Consider the following 27692-nt stretch of genomic DNA (forward strand, 5'->3'; position numbering starts at 1 on the left):
ACCACCACTTACAAAATGAAAGGAACCCAAAATGAAACCATATTCCCAAAGTCCACCATAGCTTACAATTTACAAAAATGCAGAGTGTACTTGAAAACTCTCAAGCTAACCTAGAGAACAGAAAATGAAAAGCTAAACCAGAGGTAATATGCCCTTGTTCTTCGGAGCGCGTCCGACCTTTTTGTCCCGAACACCAAACAATATGCTGGGTTAACCAGTGTTAAAAAAAAAAACAGCCCTTAGTGTAATTTTTAATCGGCTCGAATTGCAAAGTCTTGGCTAGATTTCAAGATTACCTTGAAGAAAGCCCCTTCTCTTGCCGTCTCTATTCCTTGCGGCTCATTAAAATTTTACCAGTCCTAGTGTATAACTGGCAAATATTTCAAATTTTGACCTAAAAGCCAGGAGAACTCCAAGTGCGACCGTTGATTAGAAAATTTCCTTTGGCAATAGTAGGGCTAACACAGGCCTCCAAAACCTCTAGGGAAAGCCTGAGAACTCACTCAACTCTCTCTTGACATCTTGAGACAAAAGCCTGTTTCAATGCAAAATTTTAAGAGCATCCGCACACTTGAAAAGACCCGTAGAGCGTCTTTTGAGAACTTTACTCGATCTGTTTATTTTACAAAAGATTCATCTTACCATTTTTGTTCCTGCCAATTGACTTCTTCTCAGCAATTACTACTTTAATTATGCACATCCTCCCCTGAACTGCTCACCTACCCACAGTTACAGCCTCAAAGAAAAACCTAGCTCTCCTTGGATAGGGATCAAAACCTTTTCTTCTGCAAACGCAGTAGTATACAGAACAGCTTTACATTGGCCATGCAATAGAAGCTACCGATTTTGCCTAGCTTTCACATATCCTTTAGATGTGGATGTTATCTTCCGCAATGAGCTGTGGACGACCATCACTGCAAAAGAACACATTAAAGGCTGTTTACTAACAGAACTTGTGTGCACGCGCACACAGGCAGCGTGTGCATGAGAGAGAGAGAGAGAGAGAGAGAGAGACCTCCAAAACTGAAAATTCCAGCCCAGCATACCGCAAAAGCGACCTTGCAGTATATCATGGCAACTGCAGACACTGCAAACACAACCAATGCAACCATATTCAATGTTCATACACTCGAAAATTTGGAAAGTTAATTCTCAAACTCCTTAGTGACGTGCTGATATGGTAATGTCACACAACTGGTTACTACATATAGCCATTGTTATGAAATTTACTTTGTGCAAAGGAAAGGAAAGTGTGCACCAAGCTTCAGCCCCGTAACCCTTCGGCTTCAACATGCAAAATATACAAGAGAAACTTGAGCTTGTCTCCCACACACAATCTTAACACGCGCTATTTTCTTCCCCCTGTATTATATTCTGAGACAAATTTTAGTGTTATGCATGAGGACTACATGTTGGACTGAGAGAGGAGCTTATCACATATGGGACGCACATGAATATCAATAGACTTAGATAAGTGAACCAAACTGAGTGAGAAGGGAGATAAAGAGAATGAGAAGATCGACACAATACTGGACAAGAAGACGACGCACCAAAATTCCCATCACTTGGTTTCTCACTTGCCGAACTTACGGAACACCTCCTTTGTGATGCTCCATGTCACTTATCCTATGACACATCAGAGATGTCTGTTTCGGCTGGTCCAATACTTCCTTCTCAATGCTCTAGTCACCCACCTGAAGTGATCCATCAAAATTATCCGTTCTTGGTGGCCAAACGGATCTTCACGTTCAGTGTTGTCGACACGACGCACTAGTAATATGCGTACTCGGGTGTTATCTCGTAGGTCAACTACTTTAACCTAACAATTAGAAGGAGCACAAACAATAATTCCCACTTTCAATAAGTTGAAAGAAACAGTTTCCTCAAATGTAGTGCTTGTAAATAACTACTCAGAATGTCCAGGTAAGGAGCTATTTCCTTAGTCATTCATTGAGCATCTAGAGGGGAGTAATGTAATAGACTTCGACACTCCAAGCCAAAGATCTAAAGCAACACACTTGAGAAAGCTGCAAACAACTCAACTGAACTTGAAAAGAGGAGGAGTGTAATGTGCAATGGAAGTGATTGATGGTGAATGCTCAAGATGAGTGCTCAATGCATACCCAAGGTTCCTTTTACTGAATGAGAGAGTTCCTTTTACTTCATCAGAGATGTGCAAACATTAGAGAGAGGAGAGAGTGATACTATGAATGAAGGTTCTATGAGTGATAGATAGATAGATAGAGAGAGAGAGAGAGAGAGAGAGAGAGAGAGAGAGAGAAGACTGATACCAGATGGGGTCCCAAACCCCCCTCCAAGGGCCCCCCTCTCTTTCGCTAGAGAGGTATTTTCTTTAGATTGCACAAATACTGATACAATGGTCCTAGATGCTGAGATGTTGGTGGGATCTTGTTGTAGGTGCTTGGGTCTACGAGGCTAAGGGCTAAACACTGAGGATTTTGGTTGGGATCGTCGGTTGTGACTGATCTCCTATCGCCAATGTCGGTGATGGGCTGAAAACTGAAAAACACTGGTTGATATGAGGGTTGAATCTAAAAACGCTGACTCATCTGTTGCGATGGGCTGAATTCTGAAAACGTTGGCTGATCTGATGCGGAAATCTGAAAACACTAGTTGATCTGCTACAATGGGCTGAAGTCTGAAAACGATGGCTGATTTGGTGCAAATACGCCAGAGAGGTGCTGAGGTACTACAGGTACTTGGTACTTGTATTGCAAGTACTCATTTATGGTTGAGAAGTGTCCCCTAGGTATATATGGGATAAAAGCTGGGTCGGGCAATGCAACTTAAAAATCCCACGATTTCTTGAAAAAAAATGTCACTCATTGAAACCGGCCTGTTTAATCCAAAAAGGGCGGTAGACCTTAGACTTAAACTTTATTTGCTTTCACCCATTTAATTTGTCGCCCACTTTACCTGTACTTTCAAGACACAACAAAGGGGAAAGGGATACAGGTTGCTAGATTGCACCCGTATGAGAAGACCGACACCAAACTGGCCCCTAAATAGGCGCCCCTTTCAGTATTTCTCTATTCTTTAAAAGAGTGAATAAACGTTGTGGTTCCCTACAAGCTGCCCCGTACAACTTTGGCTGAATTTCAACTATTCTGACCCGATTTCGGCAGCATAACTATACTAGGACCCTTCACAATCAGTATTCCCACGCATTGGATGACTTTCCCGACCCATACGGACACTTTGCAAAACCTGGCGAGAATCTGCAGCATGCTGAATTCTCTGTTTTCTGCCCCGAAAATGCGCCAGATCACATGTACAGCGGTCCCCTCGCGTCCCCGAACTTCCTGGGGGTATTAGGGTCCGTTTAGGGCCAAAACCTAAACCTGCAAAAATACACAGCAGACTGTAATTCACTGTTTCGGGCTCCGTTTCGCGTGCCGGTCGCATCCGTAGCAAGTCCTCGAGCTCCCGCACCTATAGAGCTACTTGCCCTTTGAATCGGACGAGATTTCGCACGTGAAACCTCTCCGAATCACCTGTACCTGCGGGGGATTAGCCGCTAGCTAATTCAGTACCTGTGCAAGAGGCTCTTGCCTCGGCAATCGCGCATGAACCCACACAACTGTACATTGCTCAATTGAAAAGCCCACTAGAGGGGCATAACATACTGCCATAGGGGAGATAGAGAGCAGTGCGTAGCGTGCAGGGCATCACTCCTGGCACCGCACTGTACATAAGAGGGAAAGGAAGCACTCCATAGCTCTCAACTTGTGAGAGAAACTGCAAAATGAGCCTCTCTTCTCTAAAATCAGCGCCACTTCATCCTGCATGAGGAAAGTGCACAGAAATGTGCCACTTGGCACATTTACAGGCTATTTTCCGTTTCGGGGTTGCCGCCTAAAAATCTCTCAACCGGTTGCCCAGTTGACTTCACGACAGAGTAATAAAATGTTCCCCTTGTCATTCCGGAGGTAATGAAGCGAACACATTTTCAGGTCCCAAAATAGCAGTTCCCTAAATTTTAGGAGATGCTGCCATTGTATCTTTCTAGGTCATCTGACCCTCTTTGTACACTGCAGCCACACCAAGAACTGAAATGTAGCCTCTGTAGCAAAGGATTCCACTTTGGCTAGTCAATGACCCCACTTTGGCTAACCATAGTCCTTGTCCAACCTTAGTGCTCTCTTGCCCTCAGGCCTTGACTCCCTCTGAACAGTTCCACACTAGCTATGCAATGCAGGGCAGTTAGATTTCCCGAGGGGTGTTTCCAAAAAGTCAAAATGAATAAATAATAAGAAAGAAATCAACAAAAAGGATAGATAGTAGTCACACGCTGGTGACATACCCCCCTCTTGAAATCTCAAACGTCCTCGTTTGCATCTATGTCGTACATGCTCACAGTCAACACTGGTGTATTCAACACCTATCGACACATGTACGACACATACATGCTCATTGTCAACCCTAGTGTATTGAACACCTCGTGGACACATGTACTGCCTGCGTGTGAACCCTGTCCCAATGACATAGTGGTAGCTTCGCACTCTGCCATTGCTTTGAGTCATTAACTTTCCAATGACAAAATGGTAGCTACGCATTTTGCCATTGTCTTTTAGTACACATTGGATCCAGTAACACTTTCGAGCATGCCCAAACCGACAGTTTAAGAATGCAGTTACACATGTACCCTTTAATAGAAGCAATTACTGTATCCTTGACAAACTGACAAGAAATACTCACTTCTATAGCACTAACCACACTTTTGGACATTCCATAAGAGCAATTGCCAAACTGACAATCTGTACAGCTCTAACATTCATGTAACATGTACTTGATTTGAGCTCACTTTAAATACCATGTACATCATTTCTTTCAGAAGCCATTGTCACACTGACAATCCATGTAGCTTTGAAACTCAAGGGGTCAAGGTAGGTTGCAAATCGAAGGCTTCAAGGTAAAGTGATAACACAGTTAGTGACTCTGCAAGTTCACCTTCTTCCATCCACTTAGCATCCATTGGTGGATAGTTTCTGAACTTCACCAAGTAACGCCTAGCAACCTTGCCTTTCACTTTTCTTTCTTTATGTGCCAATATTTGTTCCGGGACCAAGATCTCGTCAAGTTCCTCGACTTTCGACTGATCTTCAGCTGACATATCCTCTGGCACATCACCCACATAGGGTCTGAGAAGGCTCACATGAAACGCATTGTGAATCTTCCAACTCTCATGCAATTTCAGCCTATATGTAACATCATTGATTATGTCGCATACTTGAAAAGGCCCATAGTAACGCATGCTAAGCTTTGGAAACAGTCTTTCCTTGCCCTTCATCTTCTTTAACCTTGCCTTTTCAAAGCGTAGAAGCACCTAATCACCGAGTGAAAACACCACTTCACGACAGTGACGATCAGCTGCTTTCTTTTGCTTTGCCTGACTCTTTTCTAAGGCCACTTTGACCTTCTTGTACATTTCATCCATGTCCTGAACATACTTGTTTGCTTCAAATATCTTGTCCTTTGTATGCAGTATGGGAGGAACTTTCTTGCCACCTTCAACTATAACCTGCCTATACAACGTAGAGGGTGGTATTTCAATTACCTGTTAACTTTACACAGAGCATTGAGAAGGGAAGAGAACACAGTTGCGTCCAGCGACTAGAATGTCACTGCGCACACGAGACCGACACCCTGTAGGCCCCAAAGACTGGCGCCCCTTTCGGTATTTCTTTATTCAAATTAAGGTAGACGATCTGACCACTTAGCACAAGCTTTCACAAAGCTGTCCAAACCTGGCGAGGGCTGAAAAGGCAGGTTTTCGACCTGATTTTGGTAACATAACGGCGCAAAAACCCCTGTAGGTCAAAAGCACCTGTCTAGGACGGATTCCCTCGCTATCTGGAAGCTTTCTAGTGAGCTGTCACAGAAATTCAGCGGGCTGTAATTCGCTGTTTTTCACTGCCGGGTGCCCAAATGCCTGTACACGCATCCCAAGGCTCTCACGAGGCTCCCCCGGTGTTCCCTTGCAGTTTAGGTGCGAAACCCTAAACCTGCAGAAAAACACAGCAGGCTGTAATTTGCTGTTTCGGATCGTTTGTAGCGGAGCGAACACGCCTACGCGTGTCCCAAGGGCTCCCGCACGCAATGGGACAGTTCCCCTGTGAATTGGACGAGTTTTCACGCGAGAAAACTCTCCGAACTCGCAATCTTTCGCGATGGAACTATGCGTGCCTGTGGGGGATTAGCAATTAGCTAATCCAGTTCTTGTTCAGAAGGCTCTTGCCTTGGCAAACGCGCATAAACCCCCAGAATTGTACATGTTCATCTGAGTAGCCCAACTAGTGGGGCATTACCATATGTGCCAAAGGGGAGAGAGAGATGCACGAGAGCAAGTCATCGCGCTACATGAGACAGAGGAGAAGGCAAGCTTTCCATTAAAGTTGTAGACCTGCACCCACTACTCACACACAAACTGTAGCTCACTTATGAGTCAAACCAGCCTCCTCTCTCAAATTGGGCGCCCCCTCTTGCTGATGGAAGTGGAAAATTGCACCAGGAGCCGCCATGTGTCCAGTTTGCCCCTTTTGAGTTAATTCTCTAGTTCCCACTGACTTATAAAGTTATAAGTGACTTTCCGAGTGGCCCAAACTTCATTTGGCGCGCACAGCCTTCCATACTCATCAGAATTCAGTGCTAACTGGCCCGACCAGTCCCAAACTGACCGACCCAGACTCCCGCTCTGAGAAACCTATTCGGCCGCAGCCGTTTCACACTGGCCATGCAATGTCCACTTGCACCTTTTCAAGGGTTCCAGGAAAAACAAGTAAAAATAAAATAAATAAAAATATCTAGTACTTATTTACGGAAGGCAACAGGAAAAATACACCTCCTGGTGACACACCCCACCCTTGAAATACTGCAAGCGACCTCGCTTGCATGCCAATAATACATGCGGTATCTCCTGATATCACATATATTCTATGATGGGAATCCAAGATATACATGCTTCCGAAAATGTAGCGTTGGACGATTGAACAATCCCACCAACCTGGCTACGACACATATATCAAGCATAGAAGCCTTCTAGTGCACTCTCAAGCACAAACTTCTCTAGCTAAATTCTGTATGGAAAGAGTAGATACAATTGCTTAACTACTCTCTTGAGCATCATGAACCATGCTCTTGCCTTGCTCCAGAAAAGGCTACATCAAGTCACTGTGGGTTCCATTTGAAAGGCTTCAAGATACAATTGCAATAGCTGAGGTGAATCAACCAATTCAGACTCTTCCATCCATTTGGCATCCAACGATGGATAGTTCTTGAACTTCACCAAATAGCGTCTTGCAACCTTTCCTCTAACCTTTCTTTCTTTATGTGCCAATATATGTTCAGGAACAAGGATTTCATCCAATTCTTCCACTTCGGGTTGTTCCTCATCAAGCATATTCTCTGGCACACCACCAACAAAGGGTCTTAGAAGACTTACATGAAAAGCATTATGTATTTTCCAGCCTTCTGGTAGCTTTAATCTGTAAGCTACATCGCTGATCTTTTCTGAAATCTATAAAGGACCATAATATCGCATACTGAGCTTAGGAAACAAGCGTTCCTTGCCTTTCCTTTTCCTTAACCTGGCCTTTTCAAAGCGCAAAAGCACCCAATCACCAAGTGAGAATACAAGTTCACGACGATGACGATCAACAGCTTTCTTTTGTTTAGCTTGAGTCTTCTCAAGAGCAATCTTTATCTTCCTGTATGTTTCATCCATATCTTGCACATACTTGTCTGCCTCAAAAATCTTGTCCTTAGTCTGCAAAATGGGCGGGACTTTCTTCCCTCCTTCCACTATCTCAAATGGTGCCTTACCTGTTGACGTATGCACAGTGTTATTGTAAGCATATTCAACCAATGGAAGATGGTGTTCCCAAGTTGCTTTGTGCTCTGACACATAACATTTGAGCAGGTCCAGAACAATAGAATTTGCCTCTTCTGACTGTCCATCAGTTTGCGGATGAAACGAAGAAGAGAACTTTAGCGTAGTGCCCATGTTCTCAAACAATGCCTTCCAGAAAAGACTCGTCATACGTGGATCCCTGTCACTGAAAATTGACTGAGGCATCCCGTGATATTTAAAGATATTGCTCATGAATATCTTGACCATGTGTTCTAGCTTTATCTTCTTCCTCATAGGAATGAAATGGGCCTGCTTACTGAACCTACAAATGATAGTCCAAATCCCATCATTGCCTGTTTGCGTCCTTGGACGATCAAAGATAAAGTCCATTGCTATGCTTTTCCATGGCCTATCTGGGATCGGCAATGGCTGCAACAATCCCGGTTGCTTTTGTCTGTCAAATTTGACTTTTTGGCATACTAAGCATGATCTTCCAAATGTGTCAACATCTTGACGCAAAGTTGGCCAATAGAAGAATGCCTCAACCCCTTTCACTGTCGCATCAATTCAACGATGCCCAGCACAAGGTGGAGCGTGACTTTCCATCAAAATCTTTGACCGTAACTGTTTAGTAACGCATAACTTTCCATGCATCATGAGAAAGTCATTCTTAAGCATATAGTGCTCATGATGTTGCCCATCAACAAGCTGGTCATAGATCCTTGCAAAATCTAAATCTTCAGCATATTGTGTCTTCATTTCGTCTAGTTCACAATGGTACGGAATTGACACTGCTGAAATTTGGGGCTTTCGTGACAACGCATCAGCCACCACGTTCTTTTTCCCTTGCACATGCACAATCTGAAAATGGAACATTGACAAGATGTTTGCCCATCGCATGTGCTTCTCAGACAGCGTCGTCTGTGTGAGAAAATATCGCAAGGTTTGATGATCCGTTTGGACAACAAAATCAGCCCCTAGCAGATAGTGTTTCCAACTAGTGAGAGCATGAATTACTACCAGCAATTCATTCTCATAGACTTGCAAGTTTCTTTCAGTCTTCAAAAGAATTCTGCTCTCATATGCGACTACTCGGCCATTCTGCATTAGAACTGCACCAAGACTATGGCCACACGCATCACACTGAACCACAAAAGGTTTCGAAAGATCTGGCAAAATGATTACCGGATCTGAAGTCAGCTTCTCTTTCAAGTGTTTGAACGCTAAAATTTCCTTGGCTGTCCACTTGAAAGTAACTCCTTTTCCTTGTAGTGCATGGAGTGGAGAAGCAATCTCAACAAAATTTCGGATGAACCTCCTGTAGTAGTAACATAAGCCTAGAAAGCTTCGAATGTCATGTACGGACTTCAAGTCTGGCCATGACCTAATTGCTTCCACTTTAGCGGGATCCATGCGTACCCCATCCTTTGAAACAATGTGCCCAAGGAAGTGAATCTCTTGCAAAAAGAATTCACTCTTCTTCGCATTAATGAGTAGCATGTTCCTACGTAACTCATTGAAAACTGCAATCAAGTGATCCCTATGCTCCTCTTCAGACTTCGAATAGACAATCATGTCGTCAAAGAAGGTACCCATGAAGTTTCTATGTGGTCTAAAAATTCTGTCCATCATTCTATTAAACGTGGCAGGAGCATTTGTGAGACCAAATGGCATAACAAGAAACTCATAGAGACCAAATGTTGTCCTGAACGCAGTCTTATGGACATCTTCTGGCCTAATGCGTATCTGATGGTACCCACTCTTTAGGTCTATTCTTGTAAACAATGACGCTCCCTCAAGCCGATCAAGAATGTCATCTATCCTCGGTATGGGGAACCTGTTCTTGATGGTATTCTTATTCAAGGCGCGATAGTCAATGCACATGCGCCATGAACCATCCTTCTTCTGCACTAAGAGTACAGGCGAACAAAAAGGGGATGAACTGGGCTGAATCAACCCCTTCTCTAAAAGCTCGTTGACCCGACTCATAATCTCTTTCTGCTAGGCTGCACTAACCCTGTATGGTGGTCTATTCCGTGGACTAGAACCTGGCACTAGATCTATAGTATGATCCTCAGGTCTCTCAGGAGGTAACTCCCCTGGCAAAGAGTCCGAAAAACAATCACTGAAACCACTCAAAAAAGTTGACCTGTCTTTATCTAAGGTAGACAAGTTAGATACAACTTGAGGTACTTCTTTTGAAAAGATCAAGTACGCAGAAAGATGATTCTTTATTACAGATGAAATAGCAGAAGCAGAAACAGACTCGCCTTTAAGCTTTACATCAAGGACATGAGTCTTTCCTCTATGTACAAGGGTAATCTTTTTGTTGTAAGTATGAAACTCTTCCACATCTACATAGCTCTGAATGTGCAGACGAAGCTTCCCCAAAATGGGAGTAACGGGCTTTGAATGACCTGGGCATGCCAAACCTGCTTCCCCTGTCATACCCATCTCCTCTGCACGAATGCCCAACTTTGATGCCAATTCTGGTGATATGAAATTTGCACGGGCTCCTGGATCAAAGAAAACCAGCACCATCTGGTCTCTAACTTTGCCCCAAGCTCTGCACAGCTCCGTGGCATCTGTGTTTGGCTGGTCTCCAACCAAATTTGGAACAAGTCCTGCACTTGGCTTTGGCTTCTTCCCTTTATGGTCTGACTTGTCATCCTTATCCTGTGACTTCTTCTGTGGGCATTCATTTGCAAAATGTCCTTCCTGTTCACAAATGTAGCATTTCTTGGCCTCCCTAAGAGCTTTCCGTTCTTCAAAAGTTTTGCCAGAAAAATGCCTCTTTTGTCCTTGTCCTCGTCCCGAAGAAGACTTAGACTGCTTCTTGGATGCATCACCTTCTTCAGTGGAGGGCTTCTTTGTGGGAGGCTCAGAAGGCTTTGCCGCAACATTGCCCTTGGCTGAAAACTGTTTGCCCTGTGACCCTTTCTTGTGGCTATTAAATCCATCGGAATCTCCCTTCGACAGATTGCTGGCCACTCTTGCATTCTCTATCAACTGAAACATATTCATGACGGTAGTCTTTGTGCAGTAGTCCCTGATTTTCTTGGGCAATCTGCAACAGTACTTCTCAATTTGTTCTGACAATGGCACAAACCTGTAAGAGGTGACTGGCAACCGTGCGGCCCAAAACTGTTTATTGTACTCTTCCAAGTTCGCACACTGTTTAGCATTCAACTCGTGCCATTCTGTCATCACATCCACTTCAAAAGTGTTTGTCAACCATGCAGGCGCAAAAAGCTGTTTGAATTGGACCCACGCTGTTGGGGCTTGACCCTGGTTCGACCCTGTTTCAACAATGCGGTCCACCATTGAAGCGCATTCCCTTTCAAGAAAGTGGCAGCCTTGCATATCTTTGAAGATTCCGTGAAGTTTCCTCCAGCATAAGCTGCATCGAACTCCTATATGAAGGTCAAAGCCTTCAATTGATCCTCGGTTCCTCTGAAAGTTTCAAACTTCACTCCCAACCCACCTTCCTTGTAATCCTTAAGCTGACTCAAAGGAGCCACATTATCATAAACAGGTGCTTGTAACAGTGGTGCTCCATGAGTGTTCATTCTAGCACTCGCATCAACTGTTTTCCCTGTCATATCTGCATTTTGTACGTATGGCTGCGAAAACCAGCCATACCAAATTGTGTTCCGGGCACTCGAAACTGGCAGGCACCCTGAAAACTTGGTTGGACACCCATGTTCGCGTACATAGGGTTACCCATGCCTGTTTGCATTGTCCCGAACACATTCCCTGGCATATAACCTGTGGAAGGTCCAGCCATAGCTTGAAACACTGAACCACCTCCAAAATAACCAGGATAAGTATTAGGTAATGGAAGGGTCTGACGCATAGCGTGTTCATTACTCCCTTGACCATTCACAAACGGTTCTTGTCCAGCTAAAGCAAGTTGCTTTGGATCATTGGACACCGCTAGTTGCTCAACCACATGGGCTTTCCCTCGAGCATCATGAATCCTCTGCGCATTGGAAATCTCCTTTTCCTGCAACGGCTCAGTCATGCCCTGTGTAGGAGGCTGAAAACCCTGTGTCGAAGCCTATAAGAACTCCTGCATCCTTGGGTTGTTAGCCAACTACTGAAACATGTCCATGCAGCAACACACTTGAGTTCTAAACAACCTGTCCTCTTCTTGAAGAGTTGAAGGAACTTTCTCCGTGCCATGTGAGGAAGATCCCTCTTCAAGTACTTGGTCTCTCTTCTCTACCATAATGACAAGCTCTGTGTTGCTTTCACCCACAACAATCCACGTTGCACTTTTTGAAGAAAAAGTGACTATCCCATCGATGGAACCATATAACCGGCCTGTACAACGTAGAGGGCGGTACTATTTCAATTACCTGTTAACTTTACACAGAGCACTGAGAAGGGAAGAGAACAAAGTTGCGTCCAACGACTAGAATGTCACTGCGCACACGAGACCGACACCCTGTAGGCCCCAAAGACTGGCGCCCCTTTCGGTATTTCTTTATTCAAATTAAGGTAGACGATCCGACCACTTAGCACAAGCTTTCACAAAGCTGTCCAAACCTAACGAGGGCTGAAAAGGCAGGTTTTCGACCTGATTTTGGCAGCATAACGGCGCAAAAACCCCTGTAGGTCAAAAGCACCTGTCTAGGACGGATTCCCTCGCTATCTGGAAGCTTTCTGGTGAGCTGTCACAGAAATTCAGCGGGCTGTAATTCGTTGTTTTTCACTGCCAGGTGCCCAAAAGCCTGTACACGCATCCCAAGGCTCTCATGAGGCTCCCCCGGTGTTCCCTTGCAGTTTAGGTGCGAAACCCTAAACCTGCAGAAAAACACAGCAGGCTGTAATTTGCTGTTTCGGATCGTTTTTAGCGGAGTGAACACGCGTAGGCCTGTCCCAAGGGCTCCTACACGCAATGGGACAGTTCCCATGTGAATTGGACGAGTTTTCACGCGAGAAAACTCTCCGAACTCGCAATCTTTCGCGATGGAACTGTGCATGCCTGTGGGGGATTAGCAATTAGCTAATCCGGTTCCTGTTCAGAAGGCTCTTGCCTTGGCAAACGCGCATAAACCCCCAGAACTGTACATGTTCATCTGAGTAGCCCAACTAGTGGGGCATTACCATATGTGCCAAAGGGGAGAGAGAGATGCACGAGAGCAAGTCATCACGCTACATGAGACAGAGGAGAAGGCAAGCTTTCCATTAAAGCTGTAGACCTGCACCCACTACTCACACACACATTGTAGCTCACTTATGAGTCAAATCAGCCTCCTCTCTCAAATTGGGCGCTCCCTCTTGCTGATGGAAGTGGAAAACTGCACCAGAAGCCGCCATGTGTCCAGTTTGCCCCTTTTGAGTTAATTCTCTAGTTCCCACTGACTTATAAAGTTATAAGTGACTTTCCGAGTGGCCCAAACTTCATTTGGCGCGCACAGGCTTCCATACTCATCAGAATTCAGTGCTAACTGGCCCGACCAGTCCCAGACTGACTGACCCAGACTCCCCCTGTGAGAAACCTATTCGGCCGCAGTCGTTTCACACTGGCCATGCAATGTCCACTTGCACCTTTTCAAGGGTTCTGGGAAAAACAAGTAAAAATAAAATAAATAAAAATATCTTATACTTATTTACGGAAGGCAACAGGAAAAATACACCTCCTGGTGACATCAACTATCTCAAAAGGTGCCTTGCCAATTAATGAATGCACTGTATTATTGTATGCATACTCCACCAATGGCAAATACTGCTCCCACTTTCCTTTATGCTCTGACACGTAGCACTTCAGCAGATCTAGGACAGTAGAATTTGCCTCTGCTGATTGCCCATCTGTTTGAGGATGAAATGACGAAGAGAATTTGAGCGTTGTGCCCATATTCTCAAACAAGCCTCTCCAGAACAAACTTGTCATGCGTGGATCACGGTCGCTAACAATCGACTGTGGCATGCCATGATACTTGAAAATATTGCTCATAAACAAGCGTGCCATCTGATCTGGCTTTATCTTCTTCCTGACAGGAATAAAATGAGCCTACTTGTTGAATCTACAAATGATGGTCCAAATACCATCGTTTCCTGTCTACGTTCTCGGAAGATCAAAGATAAAATCCATAGCAATACTTTCCCATGGTTTATCTAGAATAGGTAGTGGTTGCGATAACCTTGATGCCTTTTGCCTGTCAAACTTGACCTTCTGGCATATTAGGCATTCTCGCACAAAGGCATCCACATCTCTTCTCAATGTAGGCCAGTAGAAGAATGTCTCAACCGCTTTAACTGTAGCATCGATACCACAATGCCCTGCATACGGTGGGACATGACTCTCTTCCATAACTTTGCGTCGCAATGGCTTTGTGACACATAATCTGCCATGCATCATCATGAACCCATCTTTGAGAAGATAGTGTTCATGACGTTGTCCATCCATTAGATGCTCGAAGACCCTTGCATAATCTTCATCATTTGCATACTGTTCCCTCATATTATCAAGTTCATGATGATAAGGAATTGACACAGCTGAAATTTGTGGCTTCCTTGACAAGGCATCAGCCACAACGTTCTTCTTGCCTTCCACATGCACAATCTGAAAATGGAACATGGACAAGATATTTGCCCATCGCATATGCTTCTCAAATAACTTTGCCTGTGTCAAGAAGTATCGCAAGGTCTGGTGATCCGTTTGGACAACGAAATCTGCACCTAGCAGGTAGTGTTTCCAACTTAAGAGCGCATGAATGACGGCCTGCAGTTCTTTTTCATACACTTGCATAGTCTTTTCTGGCCCTTGCAAGATTCTACTCTCATAGGCTACTACCCTACCATCTTGCATTAGCACTGCACCAATGCTACTACCACAGGCGTCACACTGGACCACAAATGACTTCCTAAGATCTGGCAACACAATGACTGGATCTAAAGTCATCTTTTCCTTTAAGAGATTAAAAGCTGAAATCTCTTTTTGTGTCCATCTAAAGGTGACTGCCTTCTTTTGAAGAGCATGTAAAGGTGAAGCAATCTCGGCGAAATTTCGGATAAACCTTCTGTAATAGGAGCATAGTCCCAAGAAGCTTCGGACATCGTGCACCGTCTTCAAATCTAGCCATGACTTGATCGCTTCAACTTTAGCAGGATCCATTCTGACACCATCCTTTGAGACAATGTGTCCCAGAAAGTGAATCTCTTCCAGAAAAAATTCACTTTTCTTTGCATTGATGAGCAACCTATGGCTGCGTAGCTCTTTGAACACAATGGCCAAGTGATGCCTATGCTCCTCTTCATTCTTTGAGTAGATTATCATGTCATCAAAGAATGTACCAACAAACTGCTGGTGTGGACGGAAAATTCTGTCCATCATCCTACTAAACGTAGCAGGAGCATTTGTGAGACCAAAGGGCATCACTAAAAATTCGTAAAGGCCAAACATTGTTCTAAAAGTAGTTTTGTGCACATCCTCTCATCTAATGTGGATCTGATGGTACCCACTCTTTAGATCTATCTTGCTAAACATAGCTGCTCCTTCTAATTTGTCCAGAATATCATCAATTCTAGGTATCGGGAACCTATTCTCGATGGTATTCTTGCTCAGTGCACGGTAGTCGATGCACATACGCCATAAGCCATCCTTTTTCTGCACCACCAACACTCGAGAACAGAATGGAGATGAACTCGGCTGTATCAGCCTCTTTTCTAATAGCTCCTGTACTTGGCTCATTATCTCTTTGTGTTGAGCCACACTAACCCTGTACGGAGGCTTATTTGGTGGGCTACTGCCTGGCACCAAATCTATCGCATGGTCCTCGGGTCTCTCTGGCGGTAATTGAGACGGTAATGAATCGAAAAAACAATCACTATACTGTTGTAAAAACATTGACCTTTCTTTATCTAACACAGATAAATTTGATTCATCACAATCTGACACTTCACGTGCAAAAACCAAGTACGCAGAAAGATGCTTTTTCATTACAAAAGTAATAGCAGAAGCTGATACAGTGGGAATAGACTCCCCTTTAAGCTTTACATCCAAAATGTGAGTCTTTCCCCTGCTCTGTAAAGTGATCTTTTTGCTGTAGGCATCCATGATTCCCTGTACACGAAACAACCAAGGAATACCTAGCAACACATCACATCCGTCCAGTGGCATGATGTAAAATTCTTCAGCATCTACATAGGACTGGATATGTAGGCGCAACTTTCCGATGATAGGTGTCACAGCCTTTGTATGGCTAGGACATGCCAAACCTGCCTCTGCTGTATACCCCATCTCTTCAGGTCTGATTCCCAACTTTGAAGCCAATTCTGGGGAAATGAAGTTGGCTTTGGCACATGGATCAAAGAAGATAAGCACTGTTTGATCCCTGACCTTTCCCCATGCTCAGCAAAGCTCACTTGCATCTGAATTTGGCTTGTCACCCACCATATATGGCACTAGACCAGCCATGGGCCTCTTTCCTTTCTTGTCCTCCTTGTCTTCAGAATCAGCTGGCCTTTTCTTTTGAGGACAATTGTAAGCAATGTGGCTAGGCTGCTCACAGATAAAGCATTTGTTCTCTGACCTCAGGACCTTCTTTTGCTCTTCCGACTTGCGAGGATAACGTCTTTCCATTTCTTTGCTGGTCCCTTTTCTGATTCAACCGTAGCTTTGCCTTTCCCTGCGTTGGCTGGCTCTTGAGTCTTGAGTCCCTTTAGGAACCTCATTGGGAACGTACTTCTTCGCTGAATTTTTCTTGGCTGATCCTTCCTTGACGCCAGTATTAAATTCACAATCTTCTCCCTTGAGCAAACCATTGCCAGTGTTTGCTACCTCGATGAGCTACGTCAAAGTAGTGACTTTGGTCTTCGTGCAATACTTTCTCAATCCTTTGGGTAGGCCACAACAATATTTTTCAATCTAATCTGTCAATGGCACAAACCTATAGGAAGTTACTGGAAGTAGAGCTTTCCAAAACTTCCGATTGTAGTCATCGAGATTCTTGCAAGTGGCAGCATTAAGCTGGTGCCATTCTGTCATGACATCTGCTTCAAAGTCATCAGATAACCATGCTGCTGCAAAAATCTGCTTGAAGTAAATCCATGTGGACGGAGCTTGCCCTTGAAGCAATAAAGTTGTCCACCATTCCTTGTCAAGAAAGTGGTTGCCTTGCGGACCTTTGAAGCCACTGTAAAGTTTCCCCCTGCATAGGCCTTGTCAAACTGCTGGAGGAATGAGAGAGCCTTCTTCCTGTCATCAAACCCTGTAAAGGTCGTGAATGTCACACCTTTGCCACCTTCTTTGTACGGAGTTGGCCTCTCCAGCGGCGTTAAGTTGTCATATGGAAGTGACTAAAAAATGGGAACACTGTTAGGGTTCACCTGTGTTTCTTGGCCGCTATTAAGTTGACCTGGAAATACCATATTTGGCTGTTGATTTGTAATTCCAACCATACCAAAATTTGTCTGTGGCATCCCAAATTGGCCCTGAGTGCTTTTGAAATCCTGGTTGCATGCCCGTGACACCATACATGGGGTTAAGCATCATTGTTTGAGCACCCCCGAACACTATTCCTGGCGAGTAAAACTGATTTCCAAGTGTATGACCAGCCATGCTCTGGAATACTGATCCACCTCCAAAGTAGCCAGGGTGTACTGAAGGTGGTGGGAAGACTTGTTGCATAGCCTGTAGGTTGCTTCCTTGCCCATTAGAACCAACTACAGGCTGCTGAAAGGTGGCTGGCTGAACTGGTACAGCTTGAAAGACTGGCATTTCAGCCACCTGTTCTTGCACCTTAGGCACAGGTTGTGGAGACTTCATGTTCTCCGTCAAGTGTACACGTGTTTCCATTGACTCTACAGTATGAATCACCTGTGCTTGTTACTAAATTGGCTTTATCTGACATAAAAATAATTCTAATTGGATTATTGGATTTATAAGTGAGAGGGTTTTCTCGCTTGGAACACCAGGAAAAATAATTCTAAATGAATTATTGGAATTTTAAGTGAGAGGGTTTTTCTCACTGGAGACATTCGAGTACAAAGTATCCCTAGTGCGTCATTCAAAGTAATGACAGGAGCACTGTGAAAGGGAATATCTGTAAGGCCACCAGGAACGGGTACTTCTGATGCGTCACAACGGATGGGTGACAGGGAGCAATTGGGAAGAAGTATCCGACCATCCAAGAACGGACATCTCTGATGCGTCATAAGATGGGTGACATAGAGCATCGTGAAGGGGATTGTATCGTAAGTTCGGTAGGAAAGGACTAGGTGATGGGTATTCCTGATGCGTCACAAGGTTGGTGACGGGTGCATCGGAAAGGGGATATCCATAGTCGAGAGGAAATCCGAACTGGAAAAGAAGAATACACGTAAAGACGCAAGCACAAGAATAAAGATGGGTTCTGAGAAGCTTTTCTTAAAAAGCGGAATATTTTAACGAGTTTTCCGAGAAAAGCAGACGCTTTCCCGCGAGGAATCTATGTTTGCATTGCATTCGTACATGTGGTTGCATCAGGGATGCCTAGGAAGTGTTGTGAAAGGCATTGTTTTTAACTTATAAGGTTTTATTGAGTTTTTGGGTAGGTTCATACCAATTTTAAAATATGCTGGCTGTCCACTTAATAAGTGGACAGCCACTTAGAAAATAAAGCAACAAAACCAGCCAGCGAATTCTCTCCCCCTATTTCGGGTAGAACAGAGGGAAAAAAAAAAAAGGCCGCGATCTCTACGCGAGCAGCTATTCGTGCCGTGGTCAAGGAGCTATAAAAGCACCACATGCCCTCACTGAAAAGAGGTTACCAACGCCAGCAAGAGAAGACTTTGCAGCTAGAAGACGCAAGAGATCGCAAGACTACGAAGCACGGAAGACGCTTTTCCCGCGCAAGAGCGACAGGTATCTATTGTGGATTCGCCATACGAATTGTTGTCGCTTGTTTGCGTGTGTGTTTGCAGGTACTTCATCGCGAAGAAGAAGCGAGAAGGCTTCGGCCTACGCTTGGGAATTCTGGGAACGGAATTCAAAAATTGTCTGCGAAGTCTCGACTTCGAGTACAGACGGAAAAAGGATTGAGAGCTCGTCTCTCGGATTTCCCTTACGGGAAGGAACGACTATCGAGTCAAAGAATTATAACGGAGGGGTTTTCTCCGGTTCTTGTGCTTGTAAAAAGATTCTCCCTAATAAAGAATTCTCTATAAGGGGGGGAACCAGCCCATCTTCTGGTCCCCAGTACTATGTCGATCTTCTCTCTCTCTCTCTCTCTCTCTCTCTCTCTCTCTCTCTCTCTCTCTCTCTCTCTCTCTCTCTCTCTATCTATCTATCTATCTATTTCTCTCTCTATACTCTCGCTTCAGTAATAAGTGATAAATCCTATTTATCCGAATGTATTTTATATTGTTATGCACTCCCGTTTGTGACAGTGGTATCAGAGCATGGTCTCCTCTCTTTTTCTGTAAAGGAGGACGACTCTGGGAAGATACGGGAAGAAGCCATGACAAGCCAAGAGAGAAGTAAGCAGGTAGAACCCTAAGCCCTGCAAGAAAAGCTTGCAGAGTTCAAAGTTGGGATTTTTTTTTTTTCTCTCCGCAGAAGTCAACACAAGACTTGGGATTCTCTAAGAAGGCGACAAGAGCATGATGCTCAAGAACGTAGAGAATCCAAGGAGCGGAATGCTCAAGGTCCTTAAGAATCCTGAAAATATTCATGAATATCAATCCAGAACCATAGCCAAGAAATCCCGTCATTTCGGGAAGGATATGAAGAAGGTCTCTAGACCTAGGAACACTCCAGTCAAGTTTGATACTTTTGACGGAAGGGCTGAAAGCTACTACTTTCATTCGACAATTTGAAGTTGCCTTTCCAAACGGCAATTTCTGAGAAGTGTCGAAGGTGAGGCATGTGACCAAACACCTCAAGGGGGATTGCAAGTACTTGGTGGTATACCAAAGCTCTGCAAGGAACTTACAACAAGACTTGGATTCATTTCAAGGCTGAATTTTTCCTCTACGCTTTGAGGAAAGCATCCAAGAAGATTGGGATTGGTTTACCCAATGGGAACACGAGCGAGTCAAAACAAGTAGTGAAAAACACTACTTGTGGTAATAACTCGCAAGAGGAAAAGATTATAAAGAAGTGCCGCCGTGCACAAGGAATCTTCGGATTGGAACCGTCCGCCTGCGTTCAGCGACGGCTCGGAACAAGAACCTTCTTTAATGTGATAGCAAACTCTGTTTGTGAAAGAAAGACATCGAGCTTAATGCTCTATGACTAGGCATTCCCTATGTGGGAGGACACAAGAGGTTTAACACCCTCTGGACTAACAACGCAGGATTATGCGCAAGGACATAGACCTAGATTGATTTCTAGGAGGATTATTCTTGTCGGAATTGAGAAGGTGGAATTGAGTTAACAGATTCTCGGATGAGGAAACTTCCAATCTCTTGGAAAGACGCGAATGACGAGTTCTTACATGGCTCGTAAGTTTGATGATTGGTGAAGGATATCCTCAAGGTACTAGAGGAATGACATGAACCGGTAAGGTAAGTATTGAATTATTAATTTTTTTACATTTCTATTTAATTTAAATTTTAAGTTCTCTTTTGAGAAAGGACCAACTCAACTCACCATTGAGCAAGATTTGGAATCTTTCCGGTTTCTCCCCGGAAAGACGCGAATGACGAGTTCTTACATGGCTCGTAAGTTTGATGATTGGTGAAGGATATCCTCAAGGTACTAGAGGAATGACATGAACCGGTAAGGTAAGTATTGAATTATTGAATTTTTTACATTTCTATTTAATTTAAATTTTAAGTTCTCTTTTAAGAAAGGACCAGCTCAAATCACCATTGAGCAAGATTTGGAATCTTTCCGGTTTCTCCCCGGCAGTTCGGTTGGACCTCTACAGTTGAGGACAACTGTTTATAAGGGGGAGGGATGTTACTAAATTGGCTTTATCTGACATAAAAATAATTCTAATTGAATTATTGGATTTATAAGTGAGAGGGTTTTCTCGCTTGGAATATCAGGAAAAATAATTCTAAATGAATTATTGGAACTTTAAGTGAGAGGGTTTTTCTCACTGGAGACATCCGAGTACAGAGTATCCCTAGTGCGTCATTCAAAGTAATGACAGGAGCACTGTGAAAGGGAATATCTGTAAGGCCACCAGGAACGGGTACTTCTGATGCGTCACAATGGATGGGTGATAGGGAGCATCGGGAAGAAGTATCCGACCATCCAGGAACGGACATCTCTGATGCGTCATAAGATGGGTGACATAGAGCATCGTGAAGGGGATTGTATCGAAAGTTCGGTAGGAAAGGACTAGGTGATGGGTATTCCTGATGCGTCACAAGGTGGGTGACGGGTGCATCGGAAAGGGGATATCCATAGTCGAGAGGAAATCCGAACTAAAAAGAGGAATACGCGTAAAGACGCAAGCACAAGAATAAAGATGGGTTCTGAGAAGCTTTTCTTAAAAAGCGGAATATTTTAACGAGTTTTCCTGGAAGAGCAGACGCTTTCCCGCGAGGAATCTATGTTTGCATTGCATTCGTGCATGTGGTTGCATCCAGGGACGCCTCGGAAGTGTTGTGAAAGGCATTGTTTTTTTAACTTATAAGGTTTTATTAAGTTTTTGGGCAGGTTCATACCAATTTTAAAATATGTTGGCCGTCCACTTAATAAGTGGGCAGCCACTTAGAAAATAAAGCAACAAAACCCGCCAACGAATTCCCTCCCCCTATTTCGGGTGGAACAGAGGAAAAAAAAAAACGACCGCAATCTCTACACGAGCAGCTATTCGTGCCGTGGTCAAGGAGCTATAAATATTAAAAGCACCACATGCCCTCACTGAAAAGAGGTTACCAACGCTAGCAAGAGAAGACTCTGCCGCTAGAAGACGCGAGAGATCGCAAGACTACGAAGCACGGAAGACGCTTTTTCCGCGCAAGAGCGACAGGTATCTATTGTGGATTCGCCATACGAATTGTTGTCGCTTGTTTGCGTGTGTGTTTGCAGGTACTTCATCGCGAAGAAGAAGCGAGAACTTGAGAAGGCTTCGGCCTACGCTTGGGAATTCCAAGAACGGAATTCGGAAATTGTCTACGGAGTTTCGACTCCGAGTACAGACGGAAAAATGATTGAGAGCTCGTCTCTCGGATTTCCCTTACGGGAAGGAACGACCATCGAGTCAAAGAATTAGAATGGAGGGGTTTTCTTCGGTTCTTGTGATGGTAAAAAGATTCTCCCTAATAAAGAAGTCTCTTTAAGGGGGACCAGCCCATCTTCTGGTCCCCAGTATTGTGTCGATCTTCTCACTCTCTCTCTCTCTCTCTCTCTCTCTCTCTCTCTCTCTCATATATATATATATATATATATATATATATATATATATATATATATATATATATATATACTCTAGCTTTAGTAATAAGTGATAAATCCTATTTATCCGAATGTATTTTATATTGTTATGCGCTCCCGTTTGTGACAGCTTGAGCCTTAACAGGCTTTTGAATATGATCCAGTGACCCAACTTGCTAAGACGAAAGAAGAGGTTGTAGAAAGGCTAAAAACCTCGGGTTCTGCATTACTTGTGTGAACATAGCCACAGCAGTAGCCAACTGGGTCCTGAATATATCATCATCCGTCTGTGGTGGTCTTGAAGACTCACCCACTTCATGTGTCTGTTGACCCTGTGAGGAGGAAACCTCTTCAATCACATCATCTGGTCTGTCAGCCATAATTGCAATTTCCTATGTCTGGTCTATGATCCCCTGTGTCTTCAAGCCCAAACTGACCAAGGCTCACTTCTATGGGAAGTAGTGATTTAATCCCGACAATGGAACCATGAAACCGGCCTGTTTAATCCAAAAAGGGCGGTAGACCTTAGACTTAACTTTATTTGCTTTCACCCATTTAATTTGTCGCCCACTTTACCTATACTTTCAAGACACAACAAAGGGGAAAGGGATACAGGTTGCTAGATTGCACCTGTATGAGAAGACCGACACCAGACTGGCCCCTAAATAGGCACCCCTTTCGGTATTTCTTTATTCTTTAAAAGAGGGAATAAACGTTATGGTTCCCTAACAAGCTGCCCCGTACAACTTTGGCTGAATTTCAACTATTCTGGCCCGATTTCGGCAACATAACTATACTAGGACCCTTCACAGTCAGTATTCCCACGCATTGGATGACTTTCCCGACGCATACGGGCACTTTGCAAAACCTAGCGAGAATCTGCAGCACGCTGAATTCTCTGTTTTCTGCCCCGAAAATGCGCCAGATCACCTGTACAACGGTCCCCTCGCGTCCCCGAACCTCCAAGGGGTATTAGGGTCCGTTTAGGGCCAAAACCCTAAACCTGCAAAAATACACAGCAGGCTGTTATTCACTTTTCGGGCTCCGTTTCGCGTGCCGGTCGCATCCGTAGCAAGTCCTCGAGCTCCCGCACCTGTAGGGCTACTTGCCCTTTGAATCAGACTAGATTTCGCACGTGAAACCTCTCCGAATCACCTGTACCACCGGGGGATTAGCCGCTAGCTAATCTAGTACCTGTGCAAGAGGCTCTTGCCTCGGCAATCGCGTATGAACCCACACAACTGTACATTGCTCAATTGAAAAGCCCACTAGAGGGGCATAACATACTGCCATAGGGGAGATAGAGAGCAGTGCGTAGCGTGCAGGGCATCACTCCTGGCACCGCACTGTACATAAGAGGGAAAGGAAGCACTCCATAGCTCTCAACTTGTGAGAGAAACTGCAAAATGAGCCTCTCTTCTCTAAAATCAACGCCACTTCTTCCTGCATGAGGAAAGTGCACAGAAATGTGCCACTTGGCACATTTACAGGCTATTTCCCGTTTCGGGGTTGCCGCCTAAAAATCTCTCAACCGGTTGCCCAGTTGACTTCACGACAGAGTAATAAAATGTTCCCCTTGTCATTCCGGAGGTAATGAAGCGAACACATTTTCAGGTCCCAAAATAGCAGTTCCCTAAATTTTAGGAGATGCTGCCATTGTATCTTTTTAGGTCATCTGACCCTCTTTGTACACTACAGCCACACCAAGAACTGAAATGTAGCCTCTGTAGCAAAGGATTCCACTTTGGCTAGTCAATGACCCCACTTTGGCTAACCATAGTCCTTGTCCAACCTTAGTGCTCTCTTGCCCTCAAGCTTAGACTCCCTCTGAACAGTTCCACACTAGCTATGCAATGCAGGGCAGTTAGATTTCTCGAGGGGTGTTTCCAAATAGTGAAAATGAATAAATAATAAGAAAGAAAGCAACAAAAAGGATAGATAGTAGTCACACGCTAGTGACACTCATAAATAAGTTGATTAACAACTAATAAGAGGTGATTCACATGCACATAAATACCTAGGCTGGGTACTAATGCAACTGTATGGGAACACTTCCCAATGCCTACCACCTAGTAGACACTTGTTGTGCTCATGTGCAATCAGAGGGTATGCAACTAATTTAAAGTGCCTAGACATGCAGGTCCTATATACGAGCTCACAAGGGTGCCAGAACACTTCCTAGGCTATCCTAAACCCTAGAAAGAGGAGTTACAACTTATCCACATGCACATAGGGTTAGATGTGCACCTGACATCTCCCCTTTTGAGTAAGATACTAGTATCGAGCTGCATGGCTTTCTTGTAGTCTGTCAACAACTCAAGGTAACCTGTGAAGGAATCTCATGGGTTCCTCAATCCTTGAACTTCAAAAAGTATTGTCGTGCTTGTTGTTGATCATGCACATATGACTTGACATGGAACTGTTTTGAAATGGGCCTTGGGGAATAGGCAACGGCATCAAAAGACCCTGTTGCTTACCCAGGGGCTTTTACTTTTTCAATATGACATACTTGAATACATCTTTTTGAATTTTAGGCTAATAAAAGAATCTTTCAATTTTTTCTAAAGTGGTATTCATGTCTTTGTGCCGACCTGTGAGTGCATAATGCGCATCGTGCAATATGGCTTGTCTAAGAGAAGGTAACACACAAAGACAGTGATGGAAATACAAGAGACCATCGCGAATGGGATAGTTATTGAGCCCTTGAGAAGCAAGAGCTTGCAACCATTGCTTACCAAACTCAAAATTCGCATATTGATTTTTCATGTTGTCAAAACATACTCCCTGAATGGAGACTGTGGAACTCGACTCAAGTGCCAAGATCTGTCCTTTGCGACTTAACACATCTGCAATGAGGTTAGCTTTACCAGCAACATATTTAATCAAACCACCAAATTGCTCAAAAAACTGAGACCACCTTACCTGGCAATCACTCTAATGAGCACTAGGAATAGACTAGACCCACTTGAGAGCTTGACGATCAGTATGAACAATAAAATCTCTACCATACAAAAAAGTGCTTCCAATGCTTTAGAGAATGAATGACACGGACCTTATCGTACACAAATAATTCTTTTCTACACTATTTAACTTCCTCCTGAAAAATGCAATTGGTCAGCCCTGATACTTAGCTCAGGTCCTATGGTGACGTTGCTCGCATTCGTCCATAACTCAAAGGGATCATCCCAAGAGGCAAGGATGAGAAACGGAGCCTCAGTCACCGCAACCTTGAGAGCTTCAAAAGCCTCAAAGGCAACCTTGGACAAAACAACGCACTGACGGCGAGTTTTAACCCCTTTCAAAATATCAATCATTGGTGCGGCCAAAATTTTCTATATACGGAATATATGCCTGACAAAGACCTAAAAATGAACGCACATCATATTTTGTTTTGGGCAAGTCCAATATGCTGTTTTGGGCAAGTCCTAATTACGAACCTGTTCTACCTTTGCGGGGTCCATCTTGACATTGTTTGCAGAGATAATATAGTCCGGATAAGTAACCTTAGTGTAATGTGCAACGGAAGTGAATGATGGTGAATGTTTAGGATGACTTGCTCAGTTCGTGCCCAAGGTTCCTTTTACTGAAGGGAGAGAGAGCCTTTACTTCATGAGAGTTGTGCAAAAGACCACACGAGAGAGAATGAAAACTGTGAGAGAAAGTGCTGAGAGAGAGAGAGAGAGAGAGAGAGAGAGGATCGACACCAAATGGGGTCCCAAACCCCCCCCCCCCAAGGGCCCCCCTTCTCTATTGCTAGAGAGGTATTTGCTTAAGATTGCACAAATGCTCATACAATGGTACTAGATGCGGAGATGCTTGACGGTACTTGCAGTAGATGCCAGGTACTGCGAGGCTAAAGGGCAGAAATATGGAAACGCTATGGTACTAGCTGAAATCTGAAAATGCTGATGAGGCTATAGGCTAAATGTTGAACTCTATGACGAGGCTAAGGGCTGAATGCTGAAATCGCTGTTATTGGTACTCTAGAAACACTAAAATTTTGATGGCGATGGGCTGATTTGCTGATGACAAAACGTTGGGCTGCTGATGGTGAAAATAGGGCTGGTGGGAAAACGCTGGAAGTGTTGCTTTGTGTTGCGGGGTACTGTGGGCACTGGTCCCTTTTTTGCCTTCTGCCCTTCTTTAACAATTGTCAATATCTCCAAATGGGATTCAAATGATAGGCAAAGAACTATGTGTACACTACTCCAATAGATCCTACAATCCCTCTTGATCCGTGATGACATAAACACATGATGCATCGGGTAATATTTTAATTCAACAGGTTAAGGGAAGCAAGTACTCACATATCTTGCCAAACAGCACAACCACTTGATGGAGGAAACTATTCCTGTCCAGATTGAAGTGATTAAGAAGCATTCTTATGCCTTCCCACAGCGCCAAAACGGACAAAAGTCCACATAATGCAAAAGGCAATTTGTATCTGCAAGATGCAAAGATGAAAACATATAAAATAAGATAAGCACTAATATATACAAACTACAACTAACTGTAAGCATGTAAAGACTACTCACAAGAAGCAAGCGAGCACTAAGACAAAAAGCCGGATGTAATTCCCCATGTACTTCTTCACGTTCTCACCCATGCGGAGCTTCCACTGTGCACTGCTAAGAGGAAGGCCATAGCTTTCAACAAGGCCATGCCCACAATCCCAAAATTCACCCGTCCAAGGCAAGGGCGGTCTGCACAAGTCTTCGACAGTTACGTTCCCAAAGGGATTAACTGCAAACCCGAGAATGGAAGACAGAAAGGCATTGCTTGATGATCTGGGTGGATCAATGGCGACCTTGTCTAGAACCTCCAAGTGGCCACCATCTCTGAGCCAAGCTTCAAACGTTGCGGGAGGGATACTCAGAGACAAAGGGTTTGCAACAAAGGCCATGAAAACATGACCTCTTCGGTACGCGCTTCCTGTGCACTTGGTGCAATTCCGGGATGAGCTCTCGACTCTGCTAAATCTATGAAGCCTCTCTCTCTCTCTCTCTCTCTCTCTCTCGATCGAGACCGTTCAAAGATCGATTTCTAAAGTCGCTCTCACTCAAGTAGGGAACACTCTTGAGAGTTAAGCTTGTTGATTCGTGCCACATGGCAACGTTAATGATGGCAAAACAGTATTTATGATGTATTATTTAAGAGGATAAGTAACGGCACACTCTCTCTAATCATCTTATGTAGGCCGTTATGACCTTTCACCTTGATTAAAGTTCACTCTCTAATCATCTTATGTAGTTTGTTCTTACCTTTCACCTTGATTAAAGTTCACTTGAAAGATCACAATGCTCATGTTACAGTGTTAATTAGTTCTAGGTGTCTAGTTTCATTTGGTGGCTTGCATTGTTCTTAGCTACTGCTCAACAACCCATCGTCTAGTTGGCATGGAGTCAACTAGCTTTTTTGTTGGTTCAATTTGTGAGTTTAAGGCTTCAATTGCCAATTATAACAATAATCATGAGTCATAACATGCAGAGAGTCCTCTCGTTG

The 27692-nt window shown here is 44.0% G+C and overlaps 1 protein-coding gene across 1 annotated transcript; it reads right to left on the minus strand.

The window, feature by feature from the left end:
- Nucleotides 1-520: 520 nt before the first annotated feature.
- Nucleotides 521-27218, minus strand: LOC147420635 (PRA1 family protein H-like). The gene is made up of 4 exons (XM_086505005.1): nucleotides 26726-27218; nucleotides 26498-26634; nucleotides 1016-1087; nucleotides 521-914 (listed from the first exon to the last, which is right to left on the minus strand). The coding sequence occupies exons 1-4, from the start codon at nucleotides 27091-27093 to the stop codon at nucleotides 838-840; spliced, it is 654 nt and encodes a 217-aa protein (XP_086361131.1). The 5' UTR covers nucleotides 27094-27218; the 3' UTR covers nucleotides 521-837.
- Between the last annotated feature and the right edge of the window lie 474 nt (nucleotides 27219-27692).

Source organism: Adiantum capillus-veneris, chromosome 28, assembly GCF_014529385.1.
Source record: "Adiantum capillus-veneris isolate H3 chromosome 28, ASM1452938v2, whole genome shotgun sequence".
In the NCBI taxonomy this organism is placed as follows: Eukaryota; Viridiplantae; Streptophyta; class Polypodiopsida; order Polypodiales; family Pteridaceae; genus Adiantum; species Adiantum capillus-veneris.

Coding starts and splice junctions, on each gene's coding strand:
- LOC147420635 (XM_086505005.1), bottom strand. CDS start 27,093: ATGGCCTTTGTTGCAAACCCTTTGTCTCTGAGTATCCCTCCCGCAACG. Junction 1,088..26,497: donor TGTGCTGTTTGGCAAGATAT/GTGAGTACTTGC, acceptor TTGTGTTTGCAG/TGTCTGCAGTTGCCATGATA. Junction 915..1,015: donor TGGAATTTTCAGTTTTGGAG/GTCTCTCTCTCT, acceptor GTTCTTTTGCAG/TGATGGTCGTCCACAGCTCA.